Source organism: Erpetoichthys calabaricus, chromosome 10 (genome assembly GCF_900747795.2).
Source record: "Erpetoichthys calabaricus chromosome 10, fErpCal1.3, whole genome shotgun sequence".
Classification (NCBI taxonomy): Eukaryota; Metazoa; Chordata; class Cladistia; order Polypteriformes; family Polypteridae; genus Erpetoichthys; species Erpetoichthys calabaricus.
The window spans coordinates 151446070-151470898 of NC_041403.2; the positions used below are offsets into that span (position 1 = coordinate 151446070).

General features: G+C 40.3%; 1 protein-coding gene across 1 annotated transcript in view; it reads right to left on the reverse strand.

Moving 5' to 3' along the window:
* The window catches only part of l3mbtl1 (L3MBTL histone methyl-lysine binding protein 1), a 100876-nt gene that overhangs the window by 36303 nt on the left and 39744 nt on the right, over positions 1-24829 (reverse strand). The window contains exons 11-16 of the mRNA XM_028810633.2: positions 24732-24823; positions 23990-24141; positions 21244-21320; positions 15649-15734; positions 6991-7101; positions 1396-1534 (exon numbers count right to left, since the gene is read on the reverse strand). Coding sequence (XP_028666466.2) covers positions 1396-1534; positions 6991-7101; positions 15649-15734; positions 21244-21320; positions 23990-24141; positions 24732-24823 — 657 coding nt within the window. The remainder of the gene's footprint in view (positions 1-1395; positions 1535-6990; positions 7102-15648; positions 15735-21243; positions 21321-23989; positions 24142-24731; positions 24824-24829) is intronic.

Genomic DNA, 24829 nt, shown 5'->3' on the forward strand with positions numbered 1-24829 from the left:
ACAAATGCAAATGAATGTCCAATTTAATGTGGCAGTTTAATAATTACTATTACACTGTGCATTCTATGGTGTAATTAACTATATTTGTGCTTAAAAATCTTTAAAATAATATATTTACATATAGTTCATACAGTCTGGAATGGATTAATTGTATTTACATACAATCCCATGGGGGAAATAGCTTCGGTTCACGACCAAATCGGTTTATGACCAGAGTTTTGGAACGAATTATGGTCGTGAACCGAGGTTCCACTGTACTTTTTGTTAACCTCCTTAACATTAGACCAGAGCATCATTTGGGCTGCAAAAACAGTGCTAAAAGCGTTAGTCCAGAGTGTCACTCGGGAAACGGTATAAACGCATCTTGTGTAAGACCCGAGGTTTAAATCGGGCTGTAAAAGTGCCAACAGCGGCAGTGCCGAGCCTTACTTGGGCAACAGTATGGATGCGTAAGACCTGATGTTTACTTGGGCTGTAAAAGTGCCAACAGCATTAGTTCTGAGCATACTCGGGCAACGGTATGGACACGTCTCGTGTAAGCGTCAGGCCTGAGCGTTACCCGCTCAACACTGCAGACGTGTCCTTTCCTAGCCTCATAATGGCGTCTCTCATCAGCAGTGATGACAATTCAAGTCTGTCTTCAGGCAGTGAAATTGAAATGGACAGTGAAACAGAAAGTGATTCTGGGAATCCGAAAGTGACACTTGCTTCACTCGCATATGTGCAGTGTAGTGTTCATATTATTATTATTATTATTTGTATTGTTATTATACTTTCTACACCTTTGACTTTGTACTTTTAGTGTTTTGCACGTTTTACAGTAGAAAGATGAGATTAAAAAAAATGTAACGCTTTTTACATATATTTTTGAGAAAAAATGTAACGCTAAGGAGGCTACAAAAGGCAGAATTTATAACGTTTGAACTACTGGTTTCGACAAGTGCAGAGGAGAGATGCTGAGTATATTGGGAGAAAGATGCTAAGGATAGAACTGCCAGGGAAGTGGAAAAGAGGAAGGCCTAAGAGAAGGTTTATGGATGTGGTGAGAGAGGACATGCAGGTGATGGGTGTGACAGAACAAGATGGCAAGGACAGAAAGATATGGAAGAAGATGATCCGCTGTGGCGACCCCTAACGGGAGCAGCCGAAAGAAGAAGAAGAACTATTGTGTGATTGTCTAAGTGCGGACAGCTGCCACAATCACCTTCTCCTATCACAGATGAAAGATAAATAGCTAGGGCCAGACACCAGTGAAGCTGAGCATCTTCTTCATGGACAAACAAAACATGAAGGCATAGAGCCTCTGCTTCTCTCAATAGTGATTAACTGTAAGTGTTTTAAAAACCAAAAACAAAGAACTGAATCTGCAAAAGAATCTGGCATGTCACTCCATACCCGGTAGTTGTTTGATGGCTTCACGGAGTGGTGGTTTCAAAGCATGACCTGTTCTCTCACACCATCCCACTGGGTGAAGGTCAGGATGGTCCGCATCAATCCAGTAATCATACATATGGCTCCAGCCGTCAAAGTGGATCTATGGCAAAAGGGTAACAAACACTTTTAGGTACTTTTGCATTGGCATGAGCTACAACAATGTTTGACAATAGTAACATAAAATAAATGTAATTTTTCCCATTAAAAACACTGTACATAACATAATGCCCAATTACTTAACAGATTCACAGTAATACATGCAAAATATAATTTTTCAAATTAATACAATCACAATACTTTGTTGGACTGGAGCTGATATGGTTTAAAAATACTGGTAATGTGAGTTGCAAGTTTTTGCAAGGCTGTGTAGAGTTGAGGTTGCTGGAAATGTGTGTGTGGTGCTCCCGATATCTCTGCAAAAGGACGAAGGTCCAAGTCTTTAGAGTCCTGGTGCTCCCTGTCTTGCTATATGGTTGTGAGACATGGACGATATCCAGTGACCTGAGACGAAGACTGGACTCCTTCGGTACTGTGTCTCTCCGGAAAATCCTTGGGTACCGTTGGTTTGACTTTGTGTTGCTCATGGAGTCCCGAATGAAGCACATTACCTGCATTGTGAGGAAGCGTTAGGTACGGCACTATGGCCATGTGGTGTGATTCCCCTGAGGGTTATCCAGTTTGTAAGATCCTCATTGTTGGGGACCCGAGTGGCTGGACCAGGCCAAGGGGTCGCCCACGTAACACCTGGCTGCAGCAGATATAAGGTCATTTCCGGAGGGTGGGACTGGACCACGTGTCTGCCTGGGGGGTTGCAAACCGGGATTCACGAGTTGTTTGGTTGTATAGTGGGTGCGGCAACTCACTGTACCAGTGCATGCTCCCCAACTTGACTTGACTTGTGTAGAGTTGGTAAGCTGACCAGAGACGGGCAAAACCAGCGCTGCTATGGTGGTGAAGGGAAATAACAAAGCAGAACATTTTAAATGTGGCCAACGGTGCATATCGAACATCCCATTAGTATAGTAAGAGATCAATAACCTGTCAGCGGTTTATGGCACCCAGATGTAAGCCCAAAGTTTTCATGTAACAAGTTCATCAGAGTTACGAATCCATACATGTATGTGAATCCTTAATCTGGTAAGGCTTTTCAAATATCAGGACACCTTCCTGTACCTTACCATACATTATATAAACACCTGAAGGAACAAATTCCCGAGAAGTTGTTACCAAATGCATTGAAATTTGTTAAACACTTTTTGCTTATGGAAGAATTTAGTAGAACAGTAGATAAACTGAAAATCTCAGAATAAGTTACACCAAAGTTACATTTAAATTGTCTTCTGAGAAAATCGTTGACTGTTGTCTCCCAGCATTAAAAGATCTGTTCATTGCCAGAGCCAATAAGAGAGCAGGAGAGGCTGCAGCTGACTCCGCCCACTCCAGCAGCCATCTGTTTGTTTCATTGCCATCACAGAGGAGCTACAGGTCTACTGCGAGCCAAACTACACGCCATCTCCGCAGCTTCTTTCCTCATATTATTAAGATCCTAAATAAACTGACATAGGGATAACTCCTAAATGTTTTTGCAACACATAACCAGTAATTGTGCTGTTTGACTATTCGTAAATATTTCATACTTGCTCAACTTGTACTATTTGATATCTATATGATTTTGTACTAGTTGTGTGTGGACTTCAGGACAAAAACCAACCCGATGACTCCCTAGCAGTTTTATTATATTGGTGAACTTGCAGAGGAATTAGCTAAATGGGGGCATCTTGTCCGAGACAGACATGTAGTCGAGTGCAGCTGTGGCATAAATTGAGCTAGACAGGCAGGAATCTGGTATGGTAGCTCATTGTGTGAATGTACAACATGTATGTACCACAAAGCTGAGTTTGTCTGCTTGGCTTGAATGAGAAGTGAGGTGCATGTAAGCGCTGGAAAAATGTAAAAGTGTATACATGCGTCATCTCACCAATGTGCAAGTCACACTTGTATAAGCTTCTACATCTTCCGTAGAATTCACACCAACTGCCGTGACTGTGGTTGAGCGAGAGCAGAGCGGACTGTGCCACACACACACACACACACACATACACAGGTCTTTCATTTTGATATGTCTATATATATGTCTATGAGGATCTCCTCTGGTGATGCTCTCCTAGTCGTCTAATGCAGCCATCTTCAGCTCCTGGTTGTTGCAGGGGCTTGCCCCCTTACGTTTTTTCTTCAGCTTATGGAAGGCTTGCTCAGTTGGATTTAAATCAGGTGATTGGCTTGGCCATTCAAGAATTTTCCATTTCTTAACTTTGATAAACTCCTGTGTTGCCTCAGAAGTAAGTTTGAATCATCATCTTGTTGTAGGATGAAGCGCCATCCAATGGAGGCATTTACTGGAACTTGAGCAGATCAGATCTTTCTCCATACCTCAGAATTCATTGAGCCACTGCAGTCAGCAGTTCCATCATCAATGAAAGGAAGTGTGCCAGGAGCTGTGGCAGCCATACATGCCCAAGCCATATCACCCCCAGCACTGTCTGCTTTGGGTCTCGGACAGTTCCATGTCATCTCCACACTTTGTTCATGCCATCACTCTGATGAGGTTCATCTTTGTCTCGTCTGTCCACAAGACCTTTTCCCAGAATTCTGCAGACTCTTTGAAGTCCTTTTTCACAAACTGTAATCTTGCCATTGGTTTGCATCTTATAGTTAGTAAACTTGTCAAATTTGCAGATAGCATTAAAATTGGAGCGATGGCAGACACTGAGAAGGCAGCAAAAAGTAAATCAAAATAACTCAGATGAGCTTCAGAACGGGGCAACACCTAGAAAATGCAGTCCAATGTAGAAAAGTGCAAAGTGCTACATGTGGGGAAAAGGAACATCAGTTATAAATAGAAGATGGGAGACCCTGCCCTACAGAAAGCAACTGCTGAAAAAGATATAGGGATTTACCTTATACAATTTCTTGTATTAGGAATTTGTTAGTTTTCGCACACCCCTTGGGGTCAGAGTGCAGGGTCAGCCATTGTACAGCGTCCCTGGAGCAATTGAAGGTTAAGGGCCTTGCCCAAGGGCCCAGCAGAGTAGGATCTCTTTTGGCAGTGACAGGGATTCGAACCGGCAACCTTCGGGATACCAGCACAGATCCTTAGTCTCAAAGCCACCACCCGGTTTATGTTGATGCAACATTTTCATTAACTAAGAAATTTGCAGAAGCAGTTAAAAATCAAATAAAATGTTAGGTTATCACATAAAAACTGTTAAATTAAGTCAAGGGATGTTACGTTCAAACCATATAATGCAAGTGTAAGTCCATGTCTGGAGTATTGTGTGCAGTTCTGGTCACCACATTAAAAGAAAGACATAGCAGCACATGAAGCTGTGCAGAGGAGAGCAACCAGGTGCATCATGGGACTTAAGGTCATGTCCTACTGTGACAGACTCAGAGAATTAAACCTGTTTAGTCTCAAGCAGAGAAGACTGTGTGGGGACCTAATCTAGGTCCTCAAAATCCTCAAAGGCATTGGTAGAACTCATCCAGAAGAATTATTTTAGCTTAAGGGTGAATTGCGTACTCGAGTACATCAGTGGACATCAAGGAGAAGTGCATTTTAAACTGAAGCCAGGAAGCACTTTTTTACACAAAGAGCTGTGGGACTCGGGAACAAACTACCGAGACATGGAGTCGAAGCAGAAACCTTGAGAACCTTTAAGAAGAATCTGAGTGAGATATGCGGAATGGTGGCGCAGTGGGTAGTGCTGCTGCCTCGCAGTTAGAAGACCCGGGTTCGCTTCCCGGGTCCTCCCTGTGTGGAGTTTGCATGTTCTCCCCGTGTCTGTGTGGGTTTCCTCCTGGTGTTCCAGTTTCCTCCCACAATCCAAAGACATGCAGGTTAGGTGCATTGGCGATTCTAAATTGTTCCTAGTGTGTGCTTGGTGTGCGGGATGGATGGATGAGTGAGATACTTGGACATCATAGCTATTAGCCAAACAAACGGCTTTATGGACTGAATGGTCTCCTCTCATTTACCAAATTTCTTATGTTTATGTTATAGTACGAAAACAGCATTAAAATATATGTTCTCCATGACTGGAAACCCTAAACTTGTGAAACAGAACTGAGAAAAAGCACAAAAGAAAGGTCACACAAAATTAAATGCAGAACATCATTATAAAGATTTGTTAGGTTATTGTACTGCAGAGTCAGCACTATGAGTAGCGCAGAACTTTTGGTGACAGAGGACACCTGCCCTCTATGTAACCACGTAAATCAGATCTGTTTTCTGTTTTACTGTCTTAACCTGATTGTAGCTTGAGTCTGCGGTTTTGAGATCAGCTCTTTAGCCACCAAGACACATGTACTTGAATGTCGGTTTTTAAAATTATTTTATGCAGATTAAGTCAGTGGGGCAAAGTTGGTATTATTCATAACCATGAATTGTTTTCAGTCCAATCAATAATATTCATGAACACAAATTATTTTCAGTTCATTATTATGGCTCATTCTACCTTATGGTTCACTAAGCAGTGTTTGTTGTTTGTCCTGTTGGTGTAGAAAGAGCAAAAAAGTAGCAACAAGGAACACAAATTACTAAACAAAGCTAGCACAATAACAAAGCAATAAACTTCACTACATATGCAACTGCATCACATACACAATAATAATATAGCTGCTGGAGAGTGTGAATTTCCCCTTGGGATTAATAAAGTATCTATCTATCTATCTATCTATCTATCTATCTATCTATCTATCTATCTATCTATCTATCTATCTATCTATCTATCTATCTATCTATCTATCTATCTATCTATCTATCTATCTATCTATCTATCTATCTATCTATCTATCCAAAAACAGATATAAGCATGCAAACTGTATCAGGCAGACCAAGTAACCTGGCCCCAGAATGGTCAGGTGGTGGTAGTGGTCTGTCTGGAAGTGTATCTGGCATATCTGGAGGTGTACATAATGGAGTACCGCTTTATGAATTAACAGTTTAATGGCCACTCTGACAGTCTGCTTGTATTAATGATGCAGAAAAATCTAAAGGAATCCACACAGTTCAGCTGAGGGCTGCATAAGCATAGCCAAGGGTGGGGGGCGATTTTAGATTTTTTTTTTGTTCTTCATTTCACCTTATACAATTTCTTGTATTATGAATTTGTTAGTTTTCACATACCCCTTGGGGTCAGAGCGCAGGGTCAGCCATTGTACAGCGCCCCTGGAGCAATTACAGGTTAAGGGTCTTGCTCAAGGGCCCAGCAGAGTAGGATCTCTTTTGGCACTGACGGGGATTTGAACCGGCAACCTTCTGGATACCAGCACAGATCCTTAGCCTCATAGCCACCACTCCGCCCCTTAACCATCACTCTGCCACCACTGCCCCATGAAATATATTTTATGACAGCTAAACCTGATTCATCACAGACTGAATTATGATTCATGAGCATTCTCATCCCTCTCAAAATTAATTCCTGGCTATGACCCCACAGGATAGTGTACCTTAAACAGTGAAATGATACAACATTTCTGCAGGAGGTAGGATCTTACCTTGAGCCTGTGTTCATCAATGTCAGAGATGGTGGCAGCTCGAATGACAAAGGGGTTGCGTTTGTCCACAGCTTCCAGCTTCATGTTCACTTGGAAACCATGCGGATGACGCTATAAACAGAAAAGCCATTCCTGAAGTCATTATTTGTTTCCCTTATAAATGTCAGATGAATCGTTCAGCTCCTTACACTCCATTATGTGCATGCTGTGTATTCTGGCTAAATGTATAAACAAATGGCAGTTGGTTCAGAATTCAGATGCACGTTAATTTAATCAAACCAAGGCTCATAGTCCCATTGGCCCAGTTCTCCCAGTTAAGCACCATATTGACCTTAAGATTATTGTCCTCCATTTACAAAGCACTCCATAATGTGTCTAAAAACGTATTGAAAAGATCTTCTCAGAAAAGACACCCCAGCCCGTTCAATGTACTCTTCTATTTCTGGCCTTCTTGTTGGTCCATCAGTCTGCCTGTCTTCTGTAGTTACACCTCTGCTCGGCTCTGGAATTCACACTTTTATAATATTTGCTATCCTGATTCTGTTTCTTTATTTGAAAAACAGCTTAAAGCTCAGCTTTTCAGAGTTGCATTCACAATGCCATAAATTATATCTTTCTTAACTGGACTGACGAATTGAATTATTACATTTTTAATAGGTGTGGGTTTTATTTTGTTCATTTATTATTTATTTGAAATTTTCCTGTTTTATGGTATTCTCTTGTGTGTCCTCAAGTGTCTGGAGAGGTGCAATTAAATAAAATCTATTTATTATTATTATTATTATTATTATTACTAGGGGGGTCTGCCCCCTGCTCACTTAGCTTACCCACCCCTGGGGGTGGGCACTGGGCATTCACTATCTCGCGGCTCAGCTGTTCGAAGGGCATCGGAGTTACCCTCCATTAAAGAAAGTGATTGTATTTAAAGAGATGGTATATAGAAGAGTATGCGGGGCTTTAGTTATTATAGATAGGAAATCGGTTACTTGAGTACTTCACTAGAACTGTCTATTTTAACTACCAATGAATAATAAAATGTAGTAAAAAGTAAAAGTACAAAAGTTGAAGTAAAAAAATTAAACATAATAAAAAGTAAATAAAAAATTAAATTACATTAATGCCTCGTCAGAAACAATATTATGAATTACTTTATCCTCTAACTTACATTCTATAAACGTTGTTTTTTACTTTCTCGTACACAAAGTATAGGGAAAATATTGTAATCGTCCAAAAATTTGACCTCGAAATTTTGATGAATCTCGATGTTTTAGATCTCCCTGAGTCCGATTTACTTTCTCGTAATGAAAGTATTGTAGTCGTCCAAACATTTGATTTTGAGATTTTGATACAGTAAATCTTGCTGTTTTAGACCTCCCTGAGTCGGAAAATACCATGTTTGAATTATGTCTGTGTGTCTGTATGTGTTTGTATTTCTGTTCACATATTATTCCGGATATTTTTCTCTTTCTCATTTATTGGATGACTAGCAAAATACCCACGCTTCGCAGCTGCGGAGTACTGCTTTAAAATTTGTTAAGGATCTCTTTGTATACCATGTTGTCAGTTCGGCCCTCCAGTTGTAATATGACCAAGCTGTGCGCTGAGGTTACTTTTGAGCATGCAACGTACAGTTGGCCATGTGAAAACCAATCGTGCCTCAAATCAATGCCAACCTTTTGTAGGGTCTGTCCCTGAGACTTATTAATTGTCATTGCGAAGCAAAGCCTTACTGGAAATTGGAGGCGTTTCGATAACTTCGCATCTAGCTTTTGAGAGTTTAAACATTCATAAACATCAAAGTGTCCACTACTCAAATCGTCACCTGTGAATCTAAAATGTTTAAGAGGCATTGGTGGTTGTCCAAAGGTGTAAAATATTTGCCCATTTCAGTACACTTGAAAGCGACAACCGAACAATTCAGCGGCAGCCATCAACTCACATGCAGAACCATAGGTGAAGTGCTTAAGCATTTCACTCTTATACTGATCCTGTGTAGTTTAATTATCTCCTGTACCATCATCAGTCCACACCTTGAACCTGTCCCAGTCATTCAATACATAAGACACAATGTTCCTCCGGATATCAAGAGTGAGCCTGATATGGCCGTGCAATATGTATCACAGAGAATGGAAAAGGCAGTCGCCATCTCCAGGCATGGAAACCACTCGGTAAGTTACAGTTCTTTGATCGATGGTGATCACCTCGATAGACATGTTAATGGGGGTACTGTTGGAACGATAAAGGAAATGGGCACCTGAACAATGTAAACTAAGTCTAAAATACCTACACAATAACTATAATCGTAATAAAAGAACAATAAAACAGTGGAGAGGCCGTGGATTAAATAAAAAGGCTGCAGTTATCAGCAGGGAGACGTGAATACCGTGGCGAAACAAGGAAGGGAATGAAGAGACCGGAGTGACGGATGGTCTTATATAGGCAGGCAGCCAACTACATGGGAGGCGTGGGGATGGGGGACCCCACACCGCCTCACACGGCGACCGAGCTGCAGGCTATGGACGTATATATGTACATAAGTAGGATTCAGTTAGCGTTGGGAACCTGCGTACCAAATTTCTTGAAGATGGGCCCATAAGTAACAAAGACAGTTGGAAAGTTCAATATGGCGGTCGACAGTGGCGTCATACCACTGAAATAAGTACGTACATCGGTTTCGGTTAGCGCAGGGAAGCCGCCTACTAAATTTCGTGAAGATGGGGCCATAAATAAAGTTTAACATGGTGGACGTTGTTGACCGTTATGACCGTTACACGTAGAATTTCGAAATGAAACCTGCTTAACTTTTGTAAGTAAGCTGTAAGGAATGAGCCTGCCAAATTTCAGCCTTCTACCTACACGGGAAGTTGGAGAATTAGTGATGAGTGAGTCAGTGAGTGAGGGCTTTGCCTTTTATTAGTATAGATTCGCTTTGTTCTTGATTTTTATTATATACAGCTCTTTTTTGTTCATTTTCTTTTTTTCGACGTTCATTATCAACTCTTGTCACTGTTTTTCTATCACAATCTAAAATTCCACATTCCTGAACAGATAATTTGCTTTTCTGCTTTGCCATTATAACCGTCTACGTTGAAGGGCGAGTTAGCAGCACTGCGAGTGTCACAGGGTGAGATGGGGAGAGGATGTGCGCAGTAGGAGTAATGACTGGTGAGGAGGGGCGTGGTCACGGCGGAATAACGCAGACACAGCATAATTTTTTTTTTTTAATATAATAGATTATTATTTTGTACTAAGAAACATCAAGTACCAATTATTTATCATTCATCCTTTTGGGCCCCCCTTCAATAATGGATGAATTATTTGACGACTTCTTCCTTTAGTTTGTTCTTCTGAGTGCTTGTGTTTACAGTGCAGGAAGTACTAGAGTATATTTTGCCTTTTTCATACCCTTTTATGGGTGAAGATTCTCGACAATGGTTAATTTACGTTTCTATCCTCACCTATGTTCATGAGCTTTGGGTAATGATCTGAACGAGATTATAGATACAAGAGGCAGAAATGATTTTGCTTTGCAGCTTGTCTTGGTGAGGTGAATTGACATTCGGAAGAATGAGCCACTGCTCCGCATTGAAAGGAACCAGTTGAGGTGGCTTGAACATCTGATAAGGATGCCTCCTGGATGCCTTCCTGGAGAGGTGTGTAGTTGCATGTCCAATCCTGGAGGAGATCTTGGAGCAAACTCCGGACATACTGGAAAAATTCGATCTCTTGGCTAGCCTGGGAGCACCACAGTATCCCCAGGGAGGAGATATCGGTGAAATGGACGGGCTGGTGTCCCGGCTAATCTGGTTCAAGATTCCTTACCTGGATGGAAGGCCAGACCACCAAAAAGGCAGGGAAGTCCCTGCCACAGCCAGGAAATAGACAAGAATGGATAATCTGCAACATGTGATAAAGGATTCAATACTGGAAGGGATTCCAGTACAATGAAAGGACATGGGATGGAAACTTACTTGGGTTATTTACTCCCCTTGAAACACTAGATGGTAGCATCCCTAGGTTTACGGAACTTCTAAGGATACCCACAGGGCATGTTGGGAACTGTTGTCCTGTGAGGCAGCCCTGTTGGGTTCTGTGGGTGCTGCCAGGGGGTGTGCTGAAGGGATTAATGGTCCTTACTTCATGGAGCTTCCACATAACCCGGAAGTGCTTCTGAGGGACAGTGTCGTGGCACTAGAAGTACTCCTGGATCCTAGATAAAGTAAGCAACTGTGCTTCAGCCGTTAGAGTCGGGTGGAAGAAGACATAGCTCAAAAGAGGAGGAAACTGTGATTGTGTTAATGTCATTATTTGTAATAAACCTTGTATTTGCACTTGGGTCTTGTGTGTGGGGTTTGGGGTGCTGCAATACCCCCTAGTGGTCACATTGGGAAAAAGGACGTCTGGGCATCTTTGCCTAGACTGCTGCGACTTGGATATGGATAAGTGGCAGAATATGAAAGGATGAGATGATGGATGGATGGATCTGATGTTGCATATGTGCAGTGTGTTTGTTTGAAAGCCCCTTCACATTCACATAAGAATGTTGCAGTGGAGTATGGGTAACAAACTCGGGTCGTTCATCTGCTCTCCAATCCTTTACAACAAAAATGTAAAGGTCTGATGACTGAGAGCAACATTGTTCCAGAAGCTAGAAGTCTGGTCCCTATATACAACTGCCCACATCTATTACAGCATAAAATAGAACAAATTGACACTGAAAATGAAAGCCATATTTCATTTAATTTTTTTAAGATGCTTTCATTCAAACCAATGTACAGATTGCGAGTGGACTTTGCACGACTAGCAGTTTAAGTGATTTCTTTAGAAGGGGTCTACCCTCAGGGTGTTGTGTGTGCATTCCCAGAGGCCCACGATAGCAAGAAGCCTTATTTCCAATGAATGCTTGATGAAAAGATGGAGTATGTGCAGGCCAAAATGATCAAGGGGGTACCGCTGGATGAAATAATCAAGTATCTGTGAGTTGCCAAAGGAACAAATGGCCCCCCACATGACAAAGCATTTGAGTCTCATGCCATAATCAAGAGTGAGAAATGTCGTGATGTATTAAATGACCCCCTGTCCACTGGCTTCGTATGATCAGCTCTCTGTTGGGGAGCTAAGCCACCCTGCAGCCTGTGGGGGTCTTAATCTGGCATTGGGTTTGGGGTTGATTCTGTAGCCTCGAGATTTATGGCTGACACTTTTCCCACCAGGCACAATGCCTACCACAGCCTGCCACATATACTGAATTTAAGGTTTATGGTTAATTCCACGAGGTGAAGACCTTCTTGAATAATTCATAAGAAATGTCCGAGCAGTGTGTTTACACACATACCCTGAGGCTTGGTTGAAGAAATGAGCAAAATCAGCCATTGGCCAGTGTCAATATCTCAAAATGACTGTTATATGTGTTGCCTGTACAAAAAACATACTTCACGAAGATTAATGGAGCCACCCATTGTGCACAGTAAGTATTTAGTGTCAAAAGTCACCTTCCATATCTTACAGTCACAATCTGCAGCTGCAACGATACTTGTAAATCCAGTGTTGGCGCATTTTTTTATATACATTATTATGGTGTGCTCTTTGTTATTTGACATTTGAAAAAAAACATTTTTGGAAATGCTGTGTAATGCTGACATTCAATGGGTAAATCAATTTGAAATTTAGAGCACTTTAATCTAAAATAAACATTTGAGAAAAAAAATCAAATCAATAAAAATCTCAGAAACAGATATTAAAGAAGCTTTTAGGTGTTTTAAGTTTCCTAAGAAATTAGAAAGAAAAGTAAGAAATCATAAGTAAGAAGTAAATAGAGTTTATAAGGAAGAAGACAACAGTCTCACCTACTCACATACATGGGCATGCCACATCTGACAAATAAATCAGGAATCAGAATTATCTGAGATGTTCAGATTGTAAAATGGAGTATTTATTGATTGTAATTTTTAATATCCTGAGGTTGGTTTTAGTGTGGGGTTTGAGTGCTTTTAGTGTAGTGCAGTGAGGCCACGCCATGAAACTCGGCCACCAGTTGGTTAGAGTGTGGTGTCTTTCTGTGCCACTGGTGGCTTATGGGGGGAGGTTTGTGATGAGGGGGGTTTGTGTTGCTGCACATTCCATTCAATAATAGGGAGTCTCGGAGCGCACAGGCTCTAGTCACGTGTAGGTGCACGTGGGCTCAGAGGTTGATAGGGGTGCTTGGCGGATCGCACACTCACGTGCAAATGCGAGCAAATCAGTCATTCACACCTCTGAGCAAGTGATTGTAACAGCTGAACCTGATCAGTTGCATAAAAGGGAGCCTGCATGGCGAAATCAGGGAAAAACAATGGAGAGTCAAAAAGTAAGAAAGAAGAGTGCAGAGGTTAAAGAAACGAAAATGAAACAAAAGACGGGCAGGATCGCAGAGGAGCAGGTGCAACGTTAGAGAGGAAGCAGGCAGACAGGAAGGAGTCCAAGGGAAGCTCCTGGCCAGTGCTTGAGGGTAGAGGTCACTTCTGCTGAGCACCTCACGGGGCAGCAGTGACCATGTGCTGAGTGAAGGCTCCCACCGATGGTGAGGGTCTGGCGATGGGAGTCGGAGCAGGGCAGGTGTGGTACCGTATAGGTTTAGGTTTAGGTTTAGGTTTATTTGTCATATATAGGTTAACACAGGGTCAACATACAATGAAATGTGTATGACAAGAAAAACAAGTCACTCAGCCTAGATCCAATAAAGCTTAAAAAAAGATTACAAGTTAAAAATAGACAAGCCATATAAAATAAAATGTGTATGTTTTAAAAGAAGTTATAGAGCAATATGAGTTGAATGAGCAGCAAGTACAAATGACAGTCATTGCACAGATAATGTTTTATAAGTGCAGATGCATATTCCATAAAGTGCAGATGCATGTTCCAGTCAGTATTCTGAGTGTGTGCAGATACAGTTTGTGTGTGAGTAGTGCAATGTAGATGTAATGTAAGTGTATGTAAGTGTTCAGGTGTTGCTGTTGAGGAGTCGAATGGCCTGGTGGTAAAAGCTGTTCTTAAGTCTTGTAGTGCGAGCAGCCAGACTCCTGTATCATCTGCCAGACGGTAACAAGGAGAACAGCTGGCGTGCTGGATGGCTGTGGTCCTTTATGATGCTGCTTGTCTTACGCAAGCACCGATGGAGGTAAATGGGATTAAGAGTTGTCTGCGCCTGTTGGTAGACATCTCTTCAGGATGAAACGACACCATAATGGTAAGCAGCATAGATGATGGTTTTTAGAGAGGAAGCATCGTGTTTTTCTGCCCAGGAATTTTAAACTATTTTTTAATGGATATTTATTGTTTGCCTGTTTATTGATTTTTAACCTCTACTTTGCACTTGATTTTTATTGGATTATTCATTTAAGAAAGCAACTTTGCACTGCACTATTTATACTTTGTTTGTTTTTGGAATAAAAGCACAAAGCACTTTATACCAACTCTTGCTGACTGTGCGTGTGCCTTCGTTTACATCATTGGCTCATCCTCAGCTTCATTATTGATGGTCCTTTGTTTAAACTCCCAAAGACACAGAGCCAACCTGGACCCTCATACTGTAAAACGTTTTACAAAATTTCATCAAAGGCAGTTTATTTTTTTCATATAAACTGAATAACATCAGCTGCTGTATTTTACTCAAGTGCTATATATCTGTTTTGATGAGTGCCCTGCCCTTCAGTATCGTGTTCTTCAACGTAAAGCAAACTCTAATGCATGATTAAAATCAAACAGATGTCTTGTCCTGAAAAGGTTGACCAAATCCATAATGATCCCTCATATTGTCAATGGTAGGGGTCTCCAACTCCAGTCCTGGAGCGTTACAGTGGCTTAACTATTTTCTTAATTAGTGAGCAGTTTTTGTTGGTAATTAACTTAATTTCCCTTCAATTGATTTGATTTAGAAGATTCTGCACTCTGAATTACTTCATTTTTGCTTTGCACCCCCCCACTTACCATAACCTATTGTCTATGGGGGAGGAGCGAAAGCTTTAGATTCGTCAAAAAATTCGACTTCCGGTTTTCAATGGATCTCGACGTTTTAGGGTCCCCTGATATCAAACACATCGATATCTCGATGATGGGTGTGTGTCTGTGTGTTTCTTGAGAAGCTAAAATGGCTGGAAGGAAAAATGGCAAACTCAAAACTTTATTAACTTTAAACTTGTTATGAGATAACAATGTGCTGATTAGTTTTTGAACCAAATCGTGTAAGAGAAATGAATGAATTCTTCTGGTCACTTGCTATCGTAATGACCTATTCTATGATCAGAAAGATCAGCGTCAGAGCGGTAAATAATTACTGAAATGTTATAGTTTGGGTAACTTGGTTCCGAGGGCGCAGAACCCTAACGTAATACGCTTGTGTTTGGGATCTAACAGGAAATCAGATTACGCCCAAAGAAGCCCACATGGAAACAGGGAAACAAGTAAACTTCATGCAGGTGGCGAATATCCTGAAGATATGAATCCAGGGTTTCAGCGATTGATGTATCAATACACACTTGTGATCATTTTATCTCTTTCCTGACAGGCTTTAATGCTACCCAGCCATTGTGATTTTTCAACATTAATCTGAAGCTCAACATGGTCTCACCTACAGTAACTCAACTGCTGTATTTACACATTGTGACCCCAGGAGAAACGCACCGGTTTGAAGGCATGGGCTGGAGCGGCGACTGAACCAGTTTCCTCCAGGTATCTTTCCCAGGAAAAGTTATCAGGATCTGGATAATCTGTAAGAAACAGAAATGATCATGCACTTTTGTGTAGGAGTCAGTATATAAAGTAAATCTGGAAATAGTGATTGAGTGTTAAGTGACGACCTCTAAAATCCAATGTTCTTGCCCTGTTAAATAGTTTAGTCATAATAACTGCATAAACATTTGGTGTAGAAATAATGGGGTCAGCACAAGCTGTTGAAAACAGATCATCCTTTTCCAACGTTTTTAATGCAGAAATATATTAGTTACTAGAAACTTTTTTTCATCCATTCATCAACATTGTTTGTGTTTACTCTAATGAAGACCTTGTTCATCCGTCCAACTATGCAAAAATATAAAAGCAATTTTGTACAGGTTGCCATTCCTAGGAAATTATCCTTCTGAAATTATTTGCTGCAAGAGGGCACTGTGGTGAGTTATACTTCCTGTTATTGGGAACGTCTGTATGATGTGGAAATACTTTAAACGGGCAAAAGCCCTGGCACTGGAAGCACTCCTAGGTCCTCAATAAAAGTGACCATGCTGCCTTGTCCACTCGACTCAGAGCTGGGTAGAAGGAAGGCAACACTCAACTGGAGGAGATGAGAGCAGAGAAGAGGAGAGGAAATGAGAGAGAGAGGAGAAGAAGCAACTTGTATTGTGCTTGTGTTTATGAGGTATTTGAAATAAACACCTTTTATTGGAACCAGGGACTGTGTTGATGTGTTTGAGGTTTGGTATTCACTGGTGCCCCCTGAACTTCACAGAGTACTACTTTTACAATTTCATATTTTTAAATATGTTAATGTAAGTGAGAGTTACTTAATATTGTAAATTTATTATGAACAATATATTATGTTTGACCTGGGATTTGAGGTAAATATGTCGCAGTACAGTTGAGAATGCAGTTACTTTATATGGTTTTATGTCCCCCTGCTCCCTCACCAAACTGCATCCATAGCAATGTCTCTTGGCATTATGTGGTTAAGAAGCTGCAATTTTCTGTTTCCAGTCTGGGGGCCTCAGTTATAAAGTTTGTGTACGCACAAATAGAAGCTTGAAATATATGTATGCAACTTCCCTCGCAGGCTTTGGGATTTCTAAAAGAAAAAATGTGACAGGGGAACGTCTGTATATTTATGGAAACTCTGACCCATGCGTACGCAACATTTCAGAGAAACTGGGAAGTGACGGCACCCTTGATCAAGTAGGGAAATGCAGGCAAGCCAGCCAAATGACAATTCACACACATAATAATAAATATCACCGAGCTGTTATTTTAACATACGTTGATGTAAGCAACATATTAAACCTTAAAAATGATGAATATGACATACAGACTGTATTTTATCTCCCTTTTAAGAGGGTCAATGTTGTGTATTTGCAGAGATCTTTCTTTTTCATCAGTTTATATCGGTTACCTGTTGTCACTATTCAAGAAACTGGCCGAAAGGCTAAAACGTGATTTCATTTTTTTAATTATTGTGATTTCTCTTTTCTTATTCATGTGACATTCTGCTATTGAATATGGCTTTTCATGGAAAGTACTTTTATTTTGAACATTTCCTGCTAAATGTTACCCTACACTAATGTTTTATCAAAAAAACACATCCAGTCTATAATAATAAAAGGCAAAGCCCTCACTGACTGACTGACTGACTCACTGACTGACTCACTGACTGACTCATCACTAATTCTCCAACTTCCCGTGTAGGTGGAAGGCTGAAATTTGGCAGGCTCATTCCTTACAGCTTACTTACAAAAGTTCGGCAGGTTTCATTTCGAAATTCAACGCGTAATGGTCATAACTGGAACCTCTTTTTTGACAATATACTGTAATGGACGGCAGCTCGATGGCCGTGGGAGGCGGAGTTGAGTGTAACGTCATCACGCCTCCCACGTAATCACGTGAAAAGACTGTGAACGCAGTAGTGAGAAATGAAGGAAGAGCCGCAAACAGCGAAGAACAAAAAATTCATTAAACAATTGAGAAGGGAGCGAAACAATAAGAAGCAAGTTTCTGAAGCATACAAGCATCTTCATAAGGGAAACAAAGCACGGTGTAAAACGTAAGTTTAAATTAAGTTTATAGAAATGCTCCCGCTGCGGATTGCAATAACATATTTGCGAGATAAAAGTTTAATGAGAAGACACGAGGTATAAACGAACCACACGCCGTAGCGCAACGTTAGGGGCTTCACCTCTGGCGCTGACGTTCGAGATTCGATTCCCGAGAGGGGATGCAATGAGTGTGTATGCATGAAGAGCACAGAATTAGGGCGAAACACGTGTCGCGTACTCTTTGCATAATTTGAAAGTAAACAATTTCAACCATTTCGCAACTGAAAGACGGCACATGGCGGATGTTAGCCGACTTGCTGACCGCAACGTTAGGGGTTTCAACTCTGGCGCTGATGATAGAGATTCGATTCCCGAGAGGGGATGCAGTGAGTGTGTACGCCTGATCACCCCAGAATTAGGGAAAAACACGTGTCGCGTACTCTTTGCATTATTTGAAAGTAAACTATTAAAGCCATTCTATGATCTGCTTATGGGAACAGAAAGAGGGCACGTGGCGGACGTAAGGCGACTTCCTGACCAACCACAAGCATAACCTGGCAGGTAACCACCCATACAATCAGATTGTGATTCAGAAAACAAATGCCATGAATGTAATTACCACAATCTACATACTGTCAAATAAACGAAACACACGCCGTAGCGCGACAGCTGTGAAAAGGGAGGTTCACAAAAAAACAGATCCTTAACAAATTGTTATTGGTATATTTTCGATCCGTTTAAAAAGGTTTTCTTTTCTTCTTAATAAAAAATTAAAAGCAGTACTTCGCCGCAACGAAGCGCAAGAATTTTGCTATATATATCTGCTTCTCGCAATTAAAAGAGGGCACGTGGCGGATGTTAGACAACTTGATGACCAAGCATAAGCGTTACCTGCCAGGTAACCACCCATACAATCAGATTGTGATTCAGACTAGGAATGCAATGAATGTAATTACCCCGATCTACATACAAGGTGAAAGTCTTGCAACATTCAAAGATGATGGTTTAGGATAAGTACACCATGGAACATAAAAGAGCTTATGAAGCCTTGAACCGAAGAAAGCAAGATCTCAGAGATCGTAAAAAAAAAATAGGAGGTAATGTCGTTTTACTCGCTGTAGATTTTAGTCAAACATTACCAGTTATTCTACGAGGGAGACCAGCAGATGAACTCAACGCGTGTTTAAAATCCATGCTTCTCCCACGCTCGGTTATATGTCGCATGTTCTCGGGTAGGTACACCAAAAAATGTATACATTTAAGCATGTAATGGGCAAACAAAAAATGAGGTATACCCGAAGGCACTGCAGTAGTACTCAATGTAGCTTTACTTCTTAAATGTTAATGCTTTATTGTTTAATAATTTATACGCTTCTTATATGTTGTTCAAATTCTTTTATCAAAATACCAATGACAGCGCAATGCACGATAACATGGAGTGAATACACCATACGCATCCGCCTACGGCCGCCCTGGTGTGCGCAGATAGGAGTTGATTCTACAATAAAATAAAATAAAGATAAAAAGAGTAATACAATCATCACCCATAAAGTGGATAGTAGACATGATGTACTATATGTGTACCAGATTTCAAGTCAATAGGTGAAACGGTTTGCGAGCTACAGGTGATTTAAAATCCTGGACAGACAAACGAATAGCCACGGTAGCAAATTATAGAAGATTTTACTGTTTAATAATTTATATTTATATGAAATGTGCTTCTTATATATTACTTCATATTCTCATATGATAATGATGTTAATGTTGTTTATATTGATTTCTATGTTATTTTAAGTGCATGTATGTGTGTATATGTATATATATATATATATATATATATATATATATATATATATATATATATATATATAATATATGTGTATATATGTGTGTATATATATATATATATATATATATATATATATATAATATATGTGTATATGTGTGTATATATATATATATATATATATATATATATAATATATGTGTATATGTGTGTATATATATATATAATATATGTGTATATGTGTGTATATATATATATATATATGTGTATATGTGTGTATATATATATATATATATATATATATATATATATATAATATATGTGTATATGTGTGTGTATATATATATATATATGTGTATATGTATATAATATATGTGTATATGTGTATATATATATATATATATATATATATATATATATATATATATATATATATATAATATATATATATGTGTATATGTATATATATAATATATGTGTATACGTATATATATAATATATGTGTATATGTATATGTATCTGCGGTGGGTTGGCACCCTGCCCAGGATTGTTTCCTGCCTTGTGCCCTGTGTTGGCTGGGATTGGCTCCAGCAGACCCCCGTGACCCTGTGTTCGGATTCAGCGGGTTGGAAAATGGATGGATGGATGTATATGTATATATATATGACAGCAACACTCATAACAATGACAACACAATTACATTGACAATCATGTTACGTTATTTTTAAAATGTTTCCTTTACTTTTTCATAACCTCTTTAACACACTACTTCTCCGCTGCGAAGCGCGGGTATTTTGCTAGTTAATCAATATATCAGAAAGGGAGTGGAAAGTAGCAATGCAGAGACTTCACTCGTGCTCCATATGTGCAAAGCATACAATTATTCAACTCAAAATTATATATCGAGCTCATCTGTCTCGCCTAAAACTGTTCAAAACTTTTCCAGGGCAAGTTCCAACCTGCGAACGCTGCAATCAAGTCCCAGCCTCACTGGGTCACATGTTCTGGGCCTGCACCAAATTAACATCATTTTGGACCAAAATTTTTAAGTCCCTTTCAGACAGCCTTGATGTCACAATCCCTCCTATCCCATTAACAGCTGTGTTTGGTGTTCTTCCAGATGGGTTTAAATTGGAGAAGGACAAGCAAACTGTGATTGCATTCACTACACTTTTGGCACGCAGACTTATTTTGTTAAACTGGAAGAATCCTAACTCTCCTCTTTTAAGTCAGTGGGTAACCAATGTTTTATACAATTTGAAATTGGAAAAAATCAAATATTCAGTTGGAGGATCTGTACAGAATTTTTTTAAAACCTGGCAGGATATAATCAATAAAATTTTAGAATAAGCTCTTAAAGCACCGAGGAAGCAATTATCTCCACATTTCTTTTTCCTCTCCATTCATCTCTACTGGCCTATTAAACTCATCAATTTAGGTATGTTTACAAGCCTTAAGTTTTACCCCGTTGGCCATGCTCTATCTCTCAGGGGTGGGGGTCAACTTGTTTTTTCAATCCTATTTTTTGTAAAAATTGATCGATTTGTATGAATGATTACAATAAAATTAATAAAATGAAATAAATAAAAAAAACACATCCAAAAGGTATTAAACATTATTAATTTGTGCCAGGACCATAAATTCTTCAAAATTTTGTAAACTGTTTTGGTTTCCAAATCTGACTCTGTCACTCACCTTGAGGTGGAGTGAGAGGTCGACCCCTCTCCTGGCACCAGCCAATGGGATGGATGTACGGACTACCAGCGTCACACCTGAGAAATAACAAAAAAAACAAGAACTGTAAAAAACTGTAGTGAGGCTGTTTGGACAAAGGCTAATGTGGAGCAGTGAGCCTACTGTTGCAACAGCTGGGAAACAGTCTTCATCTCGGCTCACCGGATGGTGTCCACGTCTCACAACCATATAGCAAAACAGGAAGCACCAGGTCTCTAAAGACTTGGACATTCGTCCTTTTGCACAGCCCTTTCCAGCGAACTCATGAGCCCTCCATGGTCTCTCAATCCGTCTGCTGACTTCATGGTAAGAGTCACCAGAGACATGAATGTAAACCTCTCGACGAAGTCGACACTCTCTCCGCAGACTGAGACATTGCTGATGGCTGCGCCCAAAATGTCATTAAAGGCCTGGATCTTGGTTTTTATCCTGGACATTCGCAAGTTTAAACACTCAGACTCCTCACTCAGAGTCCGATCAGAGCCTCCATTGACTCTGTAAAGCCAAGATCAGTTAATCTTTCTTCTCCAATAGATGCCCAACTGCTGCAGGACCCCACGACCCTGCCCAACACCCAGTCCATGCAAGCATTGAAAACATGGGAAAAATGCAGAGGTTCTGCCTCCACTCTGCACAGCACTCACAGTACCAGTGTACAGGCCGGCCATGATATCCAGCAACTTCAGTGGGATCCCGCAAAGTCTCAGGATGTCCCACAGGGTAGCTCAATCAACTGAGTTGAACGCTGTACAATAACCATCGAAGGCTGCAAAGAATCTCTGCCGATATTCACGTCTGTGCCTGATGGCATTTTCCATTGAGTAACATCATTCTTAAATTGTTGCAGTCTTTCACTGAATAGTGAACCCATCTTTACTTCTGAGAGACTGCATTTCCCTCGGACGCTCTTTCTATATCCAATCATGTCACTTACCTGTTGCCAATTAACCTAATTAGTTGTGAGATGTTCCACCAGCTGTTTTTTTTAGCATCACACAACTGTTCCAGTTTTTCATTGCCCTGTCCAAAATTTTTCGGAACGTGCTCTAGCATCAAATTCTAAATGAGCACATATCTACTATATAATAAAACAGTAAGGTCTGTGTGTCCAGTCCCTCTGAGAAGTCTGATTGGTCGGTTTGGCTTTGGTGTGATTGGTCAGTTTGGCTTTCCTGATGCGATCAGAAGAGGAAGTGCGAGTGGGAGACTCACAGAGAGCAGTAAAGGTGTATGAGGCATACTGAGAGAGTCGCCTTCAAAGACTGAAATTATAAGGCAAGAATCGCGCCTTGAAAATCATTCATACACACGCGAATGCAGAGGAAAGGCGCTGAAGGTACACGAAGAACAAGAGATAGCAAATGTTATTCAGTTACTTGTCTGAATATGTGTGTGAATGAGAAGGAAGTAAGAGGAATGGTGAGGATGCAAGGAGTAGAGCTGGCGAAGGTGGATGAGTTTAAATACTTAGGATCAACAGTACAGAGTAACAGGCATTACGGAAGAGAGTGCAGGTGGGGTGAAGTGGCTGGAGAAGAGGTCTACAAGACAGCAGTGAGACCAGCTATGTTATATGGGTTGGTGGCACTGACCAGAAAGCAGGAGACAGAGCTGGAGGTGTCAGAGTTAAAGATGTTAATATTTGCATTGGGTGTGATGAGGATGGACAGGATTAGGAACAAGGACATTAGAGGGTCAGCTCAGGTTGGACAGTTTGGAGACAAAGCCAGAGAAGCAAGTGGTTTGGTGCAGAGAAGAGATGCTGGGTATACTAAGAGAAGGATGCTAGGGATAAAGCTGCCAGGCAAGAGGAGAAGAGGAAGGCCTAAGAGGAGGATTATGGATGTGATGAGGGAGGACATAACAGGTGGTGGGTGTGACAGAGGAAGATGCAGAGGAAAAGGAAGAGATGGAAACAGATGATGATTCACTGTGGCGACCCCTAACGGAAGCAGCCAAATGAAGAAGAAGAAGACCTGTCTTTGATAGCTACAGTAGCTACTTTTTCATAAACAAATAAAATTTCTCAGTTGCAGCATTCATCTTTGTTCTATTTGCAATTAAATATGGGCTTAAATGATTTGCAAATCATCATATTCTGTTTTTTACATAGCATCCCACCTTTGGAAATGGGGCTGTTCCTTAATTGGATAAGCTGGTGCTTTCTAACTCAAAGGCCCCGGGTTCACCGGCCAGCCTCTTAGTGTGAGGATATGAAACAGTGAGGGGCAAGGCCAATGATAGCTGTCTTTTGTCAAACTTTTTATGTTCTTACAAAACCAACATGGATTGTTTCAGGCAATCAGATCTCTCCAGCACAAGCTCAGTTCGTTCATTTTATTGTCCAAAATAGTTTCTTAAACTAAGCAGATAGATAGATAGATAGATAGATAGATAGATAGATAGATAGATAGATAGATAGATAGATAGATAGATAGATAGATAGATAGATAGATAGATAGATAGATAGATAGATAGATAGATAGATAGATAGATAGATAGATACTTTATTAATCCCAAAATAGATAGATTAGATAGATTTGGAAATATTATTTCCTGACAAAAAGATGAGAAAACAACAAAGCTAAAGTGATGAGTCAACATATAAAAAATTAAAATGAGAAAAGGTGAGATTAAGCATTGGCTGTGCCAATGACAGTAACCTATGCTCACGGTCCGGCCTAACTGAGATGATGTTTTTCCTCACCAGTAATCATAGGTATCATCCCAGTTGTCAAAATGGACTAGGAACCGGTTATCCACCACGTCAGTCACTGTAGCAACACAGATGAGTGAGGGGTTCATGCGGTCCACAGCCTCCAGCTTCATTCCAACTCGAAATTCACAAGATGATTCCAACTGATATGTGGAAGATAATTAAACACAAGGGGAGAAATGACATTAGTTATTATAAAGTGGTTTCAAATAACTGTAATCGAAGCTATAGTACCTGTCAATTACCCTTTAATAAATATGGTATCTGCCAACAAATACATTTTCTTTACAATGTTGTAGCTATTTACAGGATTACAAGAAATTAAAGTACATCTTTTAGTGCAATTTAGAGTCACAAGTTAATGTCACCTCTACATGCTTAGGATGGCGGATGAAAGTAGAGTTCTGGGGGAAGCTGACATGAACCTGTGGAGAATGTGGGCAATCGACAAATACAGTGGGTGAGGCCAGGTCCATGGAGCTGCGAGGCAACTGCTCTAACCACTAAGCCACAGCAGTAAACGATTTAAAAATAGAGTTTCATGTATGTGCAAGAGATGTCCCGTGACCCTGTGTTCGGATTCAGCGGGTTGGATAATGGCTGGATGGATGGATGCAAGAGATGTGAGACTACACTCGGTGAAGAGAGCTACATATAACAAAAGTGAAAAAATGATGAAAAAAAATGATCAAAAATACTTTTAAGAAATGTAATTTAAGAAGAACACCCTTACTTCGTCTGAACTAGTAAAGAACTCTTTTGGCGCTGCTTGTGACTTGGTGATTTTCAAGTAGCTGGACCAGGTAAATTCTTCTTCTTTACAGCCTGGAA